Source organism: Misgurnus anguillicaudatus, chromosome 2 (assembly GCF_027580225.2).
Source record: "Misgurnus anguillicaudatus chromosome 2, ASM2758022v2, whole genome shotgun sequence".
Taxonomy (NCBI): Eukaryota; Metazoa; Chordata; class Actinopteri; order Cypriniformes; family Cobitidae; genus Misgurnus; species Misgurnus anguillicaudatus.
The window spans coordinates 36,027,501-36,041,782 of record NC_073338.2 but is presented as its reverse complement, the minus strand read 5'-3'; the positions used below and the strand labels follow the sequence as shown (position 1 = coordinate 36,041,782).

The window sequence follows — 14,282 nt, the reverse complement described above, 5'->3', positions numbered from 1 at the left end:
ACAAGAACTTGACTGTTTAAACAGGATGGGGCCAGTGTATACTGAGGTGATGATGATAGATGAAGACTGTTGAGTCATTGTTAGAGACCCTGTGTGTTTTGGCATACGTACTTTATGTCACTTGTAAGGATATTGGGTTCACTAAACGCTGCCAATTTTCTCTGATTATTATCTGCAAAATAAAATAATTGAAGATATCTGTTAGTAATAAAGATATTAGTCTTCTTATACTCGACATACCTACATAGATATAGCTATAGCTACGCTAACCTATAAACCAAATGTAGTATTGATGTAAGTTAGGGGATTTTTATTAGATACATATCACAGTTCTTTTTAAAGTGTGTGCCATCCAACTAGCTGCGATCATGCTGACACATGACAAAACAGTTTTGCAACAGTGAGGCGGTGCCAATTTTCATAGTCAAACAACAAACTAAGACATGATGGGAAACAATTTGCTGGCGACAGTGCACATCCAATCAAACAGTATAAATACAGCCAACAACCATGATGTTGTGCTCTGGATATTCAAGTCTAAGGCATGATTTAAAGAGCCAGTAGGATTCAAATTTTAAGTGTCCTATCACTGTTTATAAGTCCCGGACAACAGGTTTAAATGCATACAAGGTCAAAAAACACTGTAATTTTCTCAAAATATAAATGTGATATTACCCCATTTCTCAGAGATCCTCAAACGATTTGTGTGAAGCAGTTCAACGACCCAGTCTGCCTAAACCCCACCTTTCAGTAGCCTACTCTGCTCTGATTGGTCAACACTAACACAGTCTCCGCACAGACCACAGATCAGTGGCACAGACAAACAATAGTGCAACATGTATTGACCTAGTGCTAACATGATTTACTGAGTAGACAGTATCGACATCAATAGACATCATTCATCATTAATTCAAGCAATATAAACAACGACAGAAACGTTTTTACACTCATTTAAGCATTTATGTAAGCTAACTGGGACCATAGCAAAACCGTAAGTGCAACATGTGTTAGCAGCTTGCTAACGTGACTCTCTGACAGTATTCATCATTAATCCAAACAATAAAAACGATGACGGACATTAACATTTTTACACTCATTTAAGCAAGTTTAACTTAAGCTAACCGTGCCACAGTTTAACTGCAACATGCGTTGCTAGCGCAGCTTACTCATAAGACATTACAGTAAACTAGACATTTTAGAACACTCGGGGGAAAATAAACACATAATGTACTTATAGGTTGTGGTTAGGAGATACATGTTGTTCCAAATAAAGTGGGTACTGAACCATCTTTCATTGCCAAACGTTTAGTAAATCCGTCCGTGAAAAAGTCATTTTAACCACTGGTTCTTTTACAGCCAAATGTTTAGTAAATCCCTCCTTGAAAAAGTAATTTCAAATTCTGACTCTCCATATCTTCATCCTTTCATAGTGAAAACAACACAAACTTGCCTTCACAGCTGAGAAGACAGCATCTTCTTTATATGATGTTTACACACTAACTAGCTGAAGTGTCTGTGTGGGCAGCTCAGAGTTTTCGTTTCTCCCGGGGGCAAGACTGTAGGCGAAGATTATTATGCAAAGTGTTCGTATCTACGTAGATAGAGACAGGCAGGAGATTCAATCCATATGACGACTCGTTTCAGTGATTCAGAGTCGACTCCTTACTTAGAAGCCAATAAATTTATTAATCGTGCACTTTTTGGTTTAATTACTTTGCACATTGTTTACATTGATGGACAGCTACATGATACACTGCAATACAGGTCATTTTCGATTTTGGATCTGTGTGGCTCTTTAAGAAAATGCAATGTATTTGTTGAATAGGAATTAAATTGATACATTTATGTGACCCAGCCTGTGAAAACCCAGCTGAAGTCATTGGTTTTGATTTACTTTGTTTTGTTATAAAATCATCCTATTTAATGTAAAGAAGATTCTGTGAAAACATAACCTTGATATTGAATACAGCTATATTATAATTTCGTACAGGGTCACATGTGTTTATCATTTATGTGAATCGTATTCACTGTATCACCAAAGAATGCATATGCAATATTTGCCTTTGCATTTGTAGGTTGTAGATAATAGGCTGTAATGTGCATGTTTGGTTGTCAGATTACTAAGGTGGTATTGAGTAAAGGCTGGCGGTGTCTGGAGTGCACCGTATGTGAGGCGTGTGGTCAGGCCAGCGACCCCGGACGCCTGCTGCTCTGTGACGATTGTGACATCAGCTACCACACGTACTGCCTGGACCCACCCCTGCAAAATGTGCCCAATGGGAGCTGGAAATGCAAATGGTATGCCACATCACATCAAACTAAGGAGTTATTAAAATGCATAGGTTATATATTTATATAAAATTTTAAAGATGTTTAAAGTGTTATGGATATATACAGCTGTATATTTATTTATTTATTTATTTTAGGACTGTCAATCGATTAAAATATTTAATCTAGATTAGTTAACTAGATTAGCCTACATCAGTTAACTCGCACATATTTATCTGTTCTATATTTAGCTCAATTAAACAATACCTTAAAAAAAACAGTATCTTTAGGAAAATAATTTTTTTATGTTTGATTGCCATTGAGACAGACAGTTTTAAGATCTACTGTAATGCAAGGATCTAATATAATGTTACACATCAGATTTTTTTTTGCCTAAAACATTACAGATTTTATCTTCATGAATTCTTGTCAAAACAGATATTTGTAAAACTGTAATTCTGTCTATGCATATATCGAGGTCGCATGCCTGTGTGCATGCTTCAGATGTGTCAGTCAAGCAAGAGGAAGATCATTTTCGAGTCTTGTCACTCTTAATATTAATCAGATCCCGAACTTTTTTTCTATTTCCTGAATGTTTTAAAAACGAAACCAAAATTGTTACGCGCATATGGATGGACATGCATCATTTGTATTAGATTGAGCATTTAGGCTGGTACACCCTTTAGAAAACGTACAAATAAAGATCATTTTAGACATTTGATTACTATTTAAAATAATTTACATATATTCATTTCAGATTTTTTTTAATTTATATATACATTTTTTATATAATATAGAATATATAAAAATATAAATAAATATATATACGCATGTAAATGATTCTTAAATGCATACATGAATGTGTGTGTATTTATATATACATAATAATTACACACAGCACACACTCATATATTATACCAAAAATCACTTTTATTTTGTATGCGATTAATCACGATTAATCTTTGCCCAGGACTATATGTATAAAATCTTTCCATGTTATGTTAAAATATTTTAACAATGATTTAACTTTCAGTATTAAATCAGATGTCTGTATAGATTTAATAACCATCACAATGCTTTTTATGCTCATGGTTATTTAAGAGGACGCAGTGGATGCCTTTCTTTAAGTGTTTTTCCTAGAGACTTTTATTTGTGAGAATTATTTTACTTGTCATTTATTCATGTGAGCAGTTATTAGACCAGTTAAGATCAGCGGAGCCCGTGTGGCGTGTGATTAATGTCATTGTGCCACTCTGGCTTCCCACAGGTGTGTGTCCTGTACCCAGTGTGGCGCCACGTCTGCCGGTCTGAGGTGCGAGTGGCAGAATAATTACACTCAGTGTGCCCCCTGCGCCAGCCTGGCATCATGCCCGCTGTGCCAGCAGGACTACAGCGAGGGGGAGTTCATCCTGCAGTGCAGGCAGTGTGACAGGTGAGCCGTCGGCCAGCGTTCTGACTCTGACCTGCGTGTGTGTGTGTGTTTGTGGGTGTACTTGGTTTCCTTTCACCTCAGCAGCTTTGGAAAAACAAGACATTTTACAGCAAGACTAGTGCAAAACTCACTGCAACAAAATAGGAATTGCTCTTGACACCTTTCAGTGTATTTGCTCAGTAGTTGCTAGAAAGTTGGGTATTCAGGGTACAAAACAACAAACTTGAGAAAAGTAATAGCACATATCGATCAGATCACTGTTATCTAGGCACTTTTAACGATGGGTTTTTACAGCGTTGTTACAAATGTAAAGACATTTTTGTGTCTTTCTGCAGGTGGATGCATGCCTCGTGTCTCGGTTTCCACTCAGAGGAAGAAGTAGAGAAGATTGCAGACAGCAGCTTTGACTGCAGTCTTTGTCAAGGCCACACCCCTCTCTCTCCTGGTAAATATAGTCATCAGTCTTAGAAAGACTGATTTAATATGACAGTTGTTTTACATTCGTGAATCTTTTTCTCCGGTTGAAGTAGTGTGTTTGTGTTTCCATAACAGCGCCTGTAACGCCGGCCAAATCTATTGTGGACCTGATGGAGGTTGGTCTGATGCCACAGAGAATCCCAAAAGCAAGAGATCTCGGCACAGGTTCTCTCATTTAATAATTTCATCTATAGCATTTTGATTTGTGTTCTTAACCGAATGTGTAAAATAATTAATTAGCAAATTATAATAACTTTCACAGGGTTCCCACGGTCATGGAAACAAAAAATTTAAATATCAGAGAATTTTATAGTTTTGTTGTCCTGGTGAAGTAATAGAAATTAATAGGAAATATATGAAGAGTTTGGTTCCAAAACGCGATAAACGCCATTTTTTTATATAAATGAGTTACCGCCAAAATCAGTATTGTGTCAGTGTTAAAAAGTAAATACTTAATTTTACTCAAAATCCAGTATCCGCGTGTTATTCTGTCATCTTTTCTCCCTTTTTTCCCGATTAACGCCACTCTTCCTTTTCTGCAGAATGCAATAAATCCACTTAACCAATCACAGCGCACCATTCCACGCATTGTAAACAACAATGGCGGCGCGTTGAATACACACAGAATCCTAGTTTTCCTCATCTACTTTGTACTTCGTGATCAACAAACAAACAAAAACAAAATAATTATTTGATGGCATTGATAAACCTGTGGTGGTTTTCTGTTGCGGGAAAGAAATGTAAGCCATTAAAATCGAATAATTTACGCGAGAGGCACACGGGAGACAGAAAAATGGCGGCTGTTGCTTTTTCTCACAACAGCATCAAGCTTTTGTCATGCTAACACATTGACCCCAGGGGATCTTATGAACAACTTTACATTATTTTACTCAAAGTCAACAAAAATCGAGCAGGACCAAAACATTTTACAGCTGTTCGCAGCAGCAATAACTGTTATTAATATGACATAGTGTTTTTACAATAAATCTTTGAAAATCAAATTATGAATTTGAGTTCTTTGTTTTTATAACCTAAAGATGCTATGTGAAAGTTTGTAACAGAAAATAGTGGTTTTCATCTTGTCACTTTGTAGAAAGCACGTTTTTTACCGAAATTAGTCAAAATAGATTTATTGCGTTTTTGAACCAAACTCTTCATATACTGAATATACATTCTTCTAATTATGTTCACTAAAATAATTTAATTGCTAGATATTAAACAAACAACAGTGATGTTCAAATTATGGGTGAATAATTACTTAAATTAATTTTAGAATCTTCTGAATTTTAATTTTGAATCATTTTATTTTTTTAATTTAATAATCATAACTTATCTGATTAGATTTATGTAAATAAATAGACATGTTTTGACAAAAATTAAAAAAAAATGTATTTACCTCGTTTTGCAACGAAACTCTTCAAATATACATTGCTGAATTCATTGTGGTCTTTCACTTATTTACTTAATGAACGTTTTAACAATTTTTATGTTACATTAGAAAATCAGATATAAAAATTTTATGCAATCCAATTTAATCTTATATGTATTAAAGGAATATTCAATTTTCTTAAAATAAAAATTCAGATAATTTACTCACCACCATGTCATCCAAAATGTCGATGTCTTTCTTTGTTCAGTCGAGAAGAAATTATGTTTTTGCAGGATTTTTCTAATTTTAATGGACTTTAATAGACACCAACAATTAACACTTAACTCAACACGTAACTCAACGGAGTTTCAAAGAACTATTAACAATCCCAAACAAGGCATAAGGGTCTTAACTAGCAAAACGATTGTCATTTTTGACAAGAAAAATAACAAATATACACTTTTAAAGCACAAATTCTCATCTAGATCCGGTCCAGCGCGACCTAACGTAAATGCGTAGTGACGTAGGGAGGTCACGTGTTACATATATAAAACGCACATTTGCGGACCATTGTAAACAATAAACCAACACAAAAGACATTAATTAGTATCAGTTGACATACAACAACGTAGGAACGGTCCTCTTTCAACACATTTGTAAACACTGGGGCGGAGTTTCGCATTCGTCTTCTGTGACGTCATGACGTATTGCGTGGGGTCACGCTGGCGCATCACGACCGTATCTCGACGAGAAGTTGTGCTTTAAAAGTGTATATTTGTTATTTTTCTTGTCAAAAATGACAATTGTTTTGCTAGATAAGACCCTTATGCCTCGTTTGGGATTGTTTATAGTCCTTCGAAAAAAACTGTTACGTGTTGAGTTAAGTGTTAATTGTTGGTGTCTATTAAAGTCCATTAAAATGAAAAAAATCCTGCAATGTTTTCCTCAAAAAACATAATTTCTTCTCGACTGAACAAAGAAAGACATCAACATTTTGGATGACATGGTGGTGAGTAAATTATCTGGATTTTTCTTTTAAGAAAATGGAATATTCCTTTAAGACTATACATCAAATTGAACCTTAAAATTGCATTTATTTAGTAAGGATTCGTAAGGATTTGTATGTTTGCAAAGGTGCTTTCATGTAAAAGAGTTACATTTTAGCTCCTGTTGGTGTATAAATAATGTATGATTCAATGTTTATTTAAATATAGAAATCTGATTTAATGCCTATCCAAATACAAGTGACTATGACTGCTTATAAGATCACATTGTCTTATGAGGTTCTTCTATGTTTGGGCCTCGCAGACCTCTCAAGGACATATACCCAGGACGGTGTTTGTCTCACGGAGTCGGGTTTGTCTCAACTTCAGAGTCTCGCCAACGCAGCCTCTCGGCGGAGACGATCGAAACCCAAACTCAAGCTGAAGATTATCAACCAAAACAGTGTGGCCGTGCTGCAGACGCCTCCAGACCCTCAGGCTGAAGCCTCCAGAGATGGAGACCTTGAGGATATCAAAAGTATGTTTCATACCTCTCAGTGCATCTAGATTTAGCAGCTGTCTACATAAACAGCATCCAGGCTGAGGTCTTTTACGTAACTAATCTGAGGTCCTCCTCATTGGAAGCTACTTTAATTTTGAAATTGACTATGTTGTCTTGATATGTCTTACTGCAAACTTTTTTTGTATAAAATGCATTCGTAATTAAAACAAAAATATATTTTTTGTAGAAAATAAAATAAAATATATTTCTTTGGTTGTAATTAATGTTTTTAACATTATGGGATTGCCTTATTCAAAAAGGTTATCCTGCCTTAAATTTGCCCTTTAAATTGAATTAATACCCTTTGATGCTTTCTAGCAAGAAACCTAGGGAATCTTAGGGGGTCTCCTGTGTTTACATCTTACTGTGTGTTTAGCAGCAGAAGGAGAGATGGTTGATGGGGAAGTAAAATCAGATTCCAGTCCTGAAAGAGAAGCCACAGCAGAAGACGACTCAAAAGACACAGATCCAAGCAAGAAGAGGAAAAGGAAACCCTACCGTCCTGGTGAGAGCCATAATGCTCCAATAGAGAAAAACCTTTAAAACAAAAGCATTCCTTTTTTAAAATATTGGTTTTTATTACATTTTAATTGTCCCCAGTGCACCATTGCTTGTTTCAGTATTACAACAATTGTGTATTTTGAGGAGTTTTACATGATGAAAGAAACATTTTATAACAGTTGTACAATTACAGATAATAAAAGCAAACATTTTATAAAAAAAACTGAATGGCATTTTGATTAGTCAACATATCTGCAAACCCCTAAGATGTCTCCTTTTCAGTTACACGTATGCAAGATTATATTTATTGCATAGCAATAAGGTAAGGATAAGTTAAAGTAAAAAGCGTTATTGTTTTGTTTTTCTTCAAAATGTTAAGAAATTTGTTTCTATTTATTATTTTTATATATCTATATCAGATAATACCTTATTAACAGTGCATTAGCAGTCTATTCCAGAATTTATGGAAGATATAAATGAGTGCTTGTATATGAAAAATACTTGGATTATTATTTGTGTTAGTCAGTACTAATATGAAAAACATGCCAAATGTAAAAAAAAACAGTTGGTTGCTTCATAAATAGAAAGACTGAAATATTTAATCTTTTCTCAGGAATTGGAGGATTCATGGTCAGACAGAGGAACCGAATGGGCCCTGGCAGAACCAAACCGGGTCTGGCAAGAAAGGACTCCACTGGCTCTGAGAACCTGCAAGGCAAAGACGAAAGTAGGCATCATTTTTCTCATACTTCATGTTCGATTGTGAAGATTCAATTAACCCAAAAGTGAACATTAGGCTGGTATTTATTCACCCTTATGTCGCCCCCGACCTGTGATTTACAAAAGATGTTAGGCAGAAATGTTACATTTACTTACATTGTATAGGAAAAAAAATTAATTTGAAGGGGAAATGAACCATGGTTTTACTACAGTTAAAACCAATACACTATGGTTACACCATGGTTACTACAAAATGATCAGGGTACTGCTAAAAACATGGTTAAACTATGGTTACTGTAATAAAATCAATGGTCATCAATAAAAAACATGGTTCATTTTTATAAGGGTGTCACTTTGTAAACTGGATGTTCTAATAAACAAAAAAACCTCTTTATCTCTTTCCCCGCCAGCCATTTTTAAAAAAGTTGCCCGTCAGCATTTTTCTTTTTTTTTGTGGTTTCAGGGAAAAAACTTTTTATCCTATCTTTATTTGTTCTCTTTTTATAACCTCTTAAATATGGGTAGGCTTCATCAAAAGCACAAAATTTTGAGCAAAAAACTGAAATAATTGCATTTTTGTAAAGGACTTTTGATAGAGATCAGATTCAGAACAGTGATCTAAACGTGCACGGACTATTCAATTTTGTGAAATGAGCAGATGCTTCAATTTTTTATAAATTGGGTAAGAGCACCACCTAGTGTATAATAGTGAAATTAAAGATTACCCTAAAACCTCATCAGAGAAACGTTATTGGCAGGGAAACATTTTCTCTTTTTTGACGAGATAACTTGTTAATGGCAGGAAAAGCGTTAATGATGTGGTAACAAAATTGCATTGATTTGTATACAGTAATTGTTTTTCTTCATTTCATTGTTAATGTTCTACTCACCTAATTAATTAATTTATTAAATGTACAGAGTATCTATGTAAAGCCTAAACATGTTACCTCTCTTTCTGTAAGGCTGGGGCGACCAAGCGCCTGACACCCCAGTTGATGATAAACATCTCTTGTCTGATTTTCCTGACAATCCTGAAGTTAAAATCCGAAAGCGCTACAGGAAAAAGAAGACCAAACTGGAGGAGGCCTTTCCCACCTACCTACAGGTTTGATCATTTTAAAACACTTTCTAATCCATGTATATATTGTATAGCTGGTGGATTTTATACAAGTGACTGGAATCAGCAGACACCGTTCATTATCTTGGGATCTTCCAAAAGTGTCACTAGGCCGCTGCTGTAGAGCCGGGAGACGTCAGAGTTTTAGTGAAGTAGACTCAACTCTGTTAGATTAAATGAAAGCTTGACCGAGTTTGACATGTTGACTCGAGAGTAAAGATGATTTTAGATTTTTCTCATTGGTTTGACGTCCTGTTGTTAGTCTCAAATTGATGTTTGAAAGCTGTGACAATTGAACCTTTACAAAACTTTATGAGCCTTTCATCAATCTTGTGAAGTCATTTGCTGAGTTATAAATCATCTGATAGAAAGCCTCAGGGTTGGGTAGCATTATATATAAGCCCTAAAATTAACACTCGCCAAGCACCAAATGCTAGTGCCACTGGCGAGTATAAAGTCCAAAGTACAGTCTGTTTTTTACGCATAATGTGAACCTATGTGCGCGGTCGAACACACAGCCTTGCAAAGTAAGGTTTATTTGACTTGTACGTGTACACAGACCTACACGACTTATGCATACATTTTACACAGGGTTTTAAAGGTCTGGCGGTGCGCACAGTACGTGCACACTCTATTGATGACAAAAATTGCGTCATTCGCACTGGACCCTCATGTATGCATAAAAAGAGGACCATACTTCGGCCTTATGAAACACTAGGTACGTTTACATGCAACCAAATAATCTGTTATCGTATTGATGGCTCAATCGTATTGAAAAGCCTTTATGTAAACACTTTAATCAATACGATTGAGGACGATCGGATGCAAATTTGGATCGTATTGAAGGGGGTGGTGTACTCCAATCTGTGATTCGATCCGCAGGAGAAAGTACGCATGTAAACGCGTGAATCGTAGTATTTTCTCAATCGGATGCAAAAATACCTTGTGCGCAAACTCTTATATCACATGACTCTCGTGACAGAAACATGCAATAGCAAGGCAATGGCAACAGGCATTATTAAGGTAACAATAATAGGGTCACAGCGCTGTACATTCTGCAGCGTTTATGTGTATTTTTAAAACAGTATGCTACTTAAAGTAATAAAATAGCGTTGTGCCTTTTGAAAAGTGTGTTTTCATTACCTATATTTGAAAACTTCTTAAGAACAACTTTCTCCAACTCCGTTTTGACTTTTATCCAGAGATAAAGCATGAACTCGCCGAGAGATGCTATGTGCATCATAGCGTTGCCAAGTCAAGTTTTTTCGGGTTTAGATTTGGGATACGCATTTAAACTGTTTCCAGCAGTTGTTTTCTTTTCTGTGGGTTAAAGATTAAATGAGTTCGTAGATTAGTTATTGATATTTGGGCTGTGGTCATTGGAATGCTTTTGGGCTAGTTTTGAATGTCCATTCGGATGGTTTTAATACGCGAATATGGCAACCCTGGCTGTGCGCTTGCGCAGACGTTCGGATTGGATTTTATAGAATGTCTATGTAAATGAACATTTAAATCAGATTGCAATGTTTAGGGTGCATGTAAACTATATTGTTATAACCTTCAATCGTATTAAATTCAGTCGGATTGTTGAGAACAGTGTCTATGAATTGCTCTCGCTGTACTTCGACATCAAAATCCGGTCGTTCTGCGCAGTGCCGCGGAAAGTCGAACTTCCCAAAAACTGTAACATGATGTGCAAACATTAAGACATTGCTCTGCATTTCAGTGATGAGAAAATAGAGAGACTGGCTTTTATGTAAATACAGACACGTGAGAAGGATAAGGGTGAAATTGGAATGGGTGTAAAAAAGAGACTGACTGAAAGGTAACCTAGCTAGAATGAACTTTTACAGCATTTATTAATCTTTGATATTATCTGTAGATTGATGGATTGGATGGGATATATTCAGAGCTTTTGTTAAATATACTCACATCTGTCACTGGACATCAGTCAAATTCTATATAAAGCAGCTATTTAAGCATTAGTATGAGAATGACGTAATTGCACGTCAAAACTTGCGTTAATGCTAGCTGAGTCACCATCGCGCCAGTGAATCAAACCAAAAGTTGCTTCTCAGAAGACCCGCTTCAAATTAACTATTTAAAATGGAGGCTTTTAATGTCATAGCCAGGAGCTGGAGGATGCTAGGTGATCTGAGCTGAAATGACAGGACAGGCGAGACGGTTGGAAGGCATTTTACCACCAATACAGCAAGCATGATGCTTTCATGCTTGCGTCTGTTATTCTTCCAAGAGCGTCACACGCATTGCATCGTTTCTTAACAGATAGCAAGTCCTGCATGGATTCACTTAAGCGCCGTTAGAAACCTGAGCTCATGTGAGAGGCTCCTACAGTATGACAGTCCATTTCAAATCTTTGACAAACTAGGTTTCATCAACAACCCCAGGAAGATCTCAAAGATACTCTCTCAACAGTGTCTTCACTGCAGTGCATGTCAAGCAGATGTGTTTCGCTCTGTATGTTTATAATGCATCCAGAAGTGCATCCAAAGGGTACTGCTGTTGACTTTGTCATAAATGAAATATGAGCGTTTTGTGTGGTCTGTATTTGAGTATGATGGTATGTAGTTACTGATTAAATTTTCTGGATTAAAATTGAGTTACTTTTTAATTTGTTTCTTGGTTAGTTTGATTCAGGAATAGTCGGATCAGGGTTCCCAAATATCAGAGGATTTTTTTAATTATGTTGGAATGCACTGATCCGATTGTCGATCGTACGATTTTAATATTATGTTTTTACTTTCTAACGATATCAAAGAAGTTCCTGAAACTAATGATATAATAATTATCATGTGTTTATGTGTCTAAAGTGAACACAGAGACAAACAAAGTCAATGTTCTTACAAGCCAAGTTTAGTTGTTTTGTGCAAATAATTAAAGGATTTGTCAATTTTCTTAAAAAAATCCAGATAATTTAGTCACCACCATGTCATCCAAAATGTTGATGTCTTTCTTTGTTCAGTCGAGAAGAAATTATGTTTTTTGAGGAAAAACTCTCATTTTAATGGACCCCAACACTTTAAAGTTTTAATGCAGTTTAAAATTGCAGTTTTATTGCAGTTGTTGTATGTGGAATGATACTAATTAATGTTTTTGTGTCAGTTTATTGTTTAAAATGGTCGGCAATTGTGCTTTTTAAATATGTAACACGTGACCTTTCCATGGCATTACACAATTACGTGAGGTCCCGCTGGCGCGTCACATGACCGGACATAGACGAGTAGTTGTAGTTTAAAAGTGCATATTTTTTATTTTTCTTGTCAAAAATGACAATCGTTTTGCTAGATAAGACTCTTATGCCTCGTTTGGGATCGTTTAGAGTCCTTTGAAACTGCAATTTTAAACTGCATTAAAACCGTTAAGTGTTGAGGTCCATTAAATCCTGGAATGTTTTCCTCAAAAAACATAATTTCTTCTCGACTGAACAAAGAAAGACATCAACATTTTGGGTGACATGGTACAAGTTTAAGAAAATTGACTAATTCTTTAAGCGTTGTTTCAATAAAATCTCATGTTATAAATGAAAGATTAAGTATTGTATATTGATTGAAGGCTTAGTTTTTAATCTTTCATTTACAGTAATAATCACAAATGACATACAGTATTTTGTCATTTTTTATGGTTAAGACTACTTTGACGCTCTAATCTTAAAATAGATTACGTGACTTTAGTCAGGGTTTCACAGGCAAGGTTAAAATAAATAATAGTAATTTATATTTATAAAATAAAAGTTTTATTTGTCTTAGTGGTGAAATGAAAGTCTGGTCACTTTACAAGCTGTGCAAGGTATTAAAAATGTAACTAAAGAAGATAAAATAAAAATCTTTTTACAATTTAGAAGGAAAAATTAATTATGTAGAGTTATAAAATAAACCAAATCTAAAGTATATTTACAACCAACAGAACCCTGAATAGGTGACAGAAATGGAGTAGATTAAAACCTTTGTATTTAAATTGCATGAGAATATGGAGCAGTCTCCAGCACTCATTCTCATCATAGTGCACAATTTTTTTACCCTGCTTGCATTAAGGTGGTCTGATGTTATTTTTGCTTTCAGGAGGCCTTTTTTGGGAAAGACCTGTTGGACAAGAGCAAACAGAGTCGACAGGAAACCACACGGCTGCTAGAGGATGAGCGAGACAGGAAGCAGTTCATGGCCAATCAGATGAAGTTTTTGTCAAACTCTTCGATTGGTGCTTCAGCTGTGCCCATGCCCAGTAAAGCAGTAGCTGCACGTATGTTTCTCAGAAATGCTCGAATATACACACACACACTCACTTCATTTGCATTTCAATCTTTTTAGTTTTTTTCATTGTTACAATATTACACTGCCATTTAACATTCATGTCCTGTCAGATTGATTTATTGCTTTCTTTTAAAGTCAACATGAAATCACAATTCACCATATTTATTTTCATTTTACACATTTTTGGTCGTTTTACTCCTAATAAATCAGGCCACAATAGGCTACTATTGTAGGCAATGCAGGTTTTTCAATATTTAGCAATAGTTGAAATAGTATGAATAGTTTTCGTGATAAAATCCCACTCTACATTTTATTTTTATTGTTAAATAGTCTGCTTGACTTAAATTACAGGACATTTCGGTAAAAGAGTTACAAATGCAATTTCATGTTGACTTTAAGGAGTGTCTGCACAGTTTAGACCAGTTTATTTGGGCACGAAAATCAGACCCCGGTAGTTATTTTCCTGCTTATCCATATCCACAGAGAACTCTGCGAAACCTCTGGTAGAGATGTCTGAAGAGCTGAAATCAGACACAGAGCTGCTGGGAATGTTTTCTGATAATATTTGCAAGCAGACAGAAGAGT

At 35.5% G+C, this 14,282-nt stretch overlaps 1 protein-coding gene across 9 annotated transcripts in view; it reads left to right on the top strand.

Annotated features, from left to right (window-relative positions):
* kmt2cb (lysine (K)-specific methyltransferase 2Cb) overlaps positions 1-14,282 on the top strand; it is a 134,483-nt gene that overhangs the window by 84,071 nt on the left and 36,130 nt on the right. For 6 of the 9 annotated variants that reach the window (XM_055203001.2, XM_055203003.2, XM_055202999.2 and 3 more), the window contains 10 exons: positions 2,117-2,298; positions 3,536-3,700; positions 4,036-4,145; positions 4,253-4,342; positions 6,855-7,067; positions 7,468-7,596; positions 8,206-8,319; positions 9,275-9,417; positions 13,509-13,686; positions 14,181-14,282. The exon at positions 14,181-14,282 is cut by the window's right edge and continues 3 nt beyond it. In XM_055203001.2, coding sequence (XP_055058976.2) covers positions 2,117-2,298; positions 3,536-3,700; positions 4,036-4,145; positions 4,253-4,342; positions 6,855-7,067; positions 7,468-7,596; positions 8,206-8,319; positions 9,275-9,417; positions 13,509-13,686; positions 14,181-14,282 — 1,426 coding nt within the window. The remainder of the gene's footprint in view (positions 1-2,116; positions 2,299-3,535; positions 3,701-4,035; positions 4,146-4,252; positions 4,343-6,854; positions 7,068-7,467; positions 7,597-8,205; positions 8,320-9,274; positions 9,418-13,508; positions 13,687-14,180) is intronic. The other 3 variants (XM_055203002.2, XM_055203000.2, XM_055202996.2) reach the window with 2 other exon arrangements.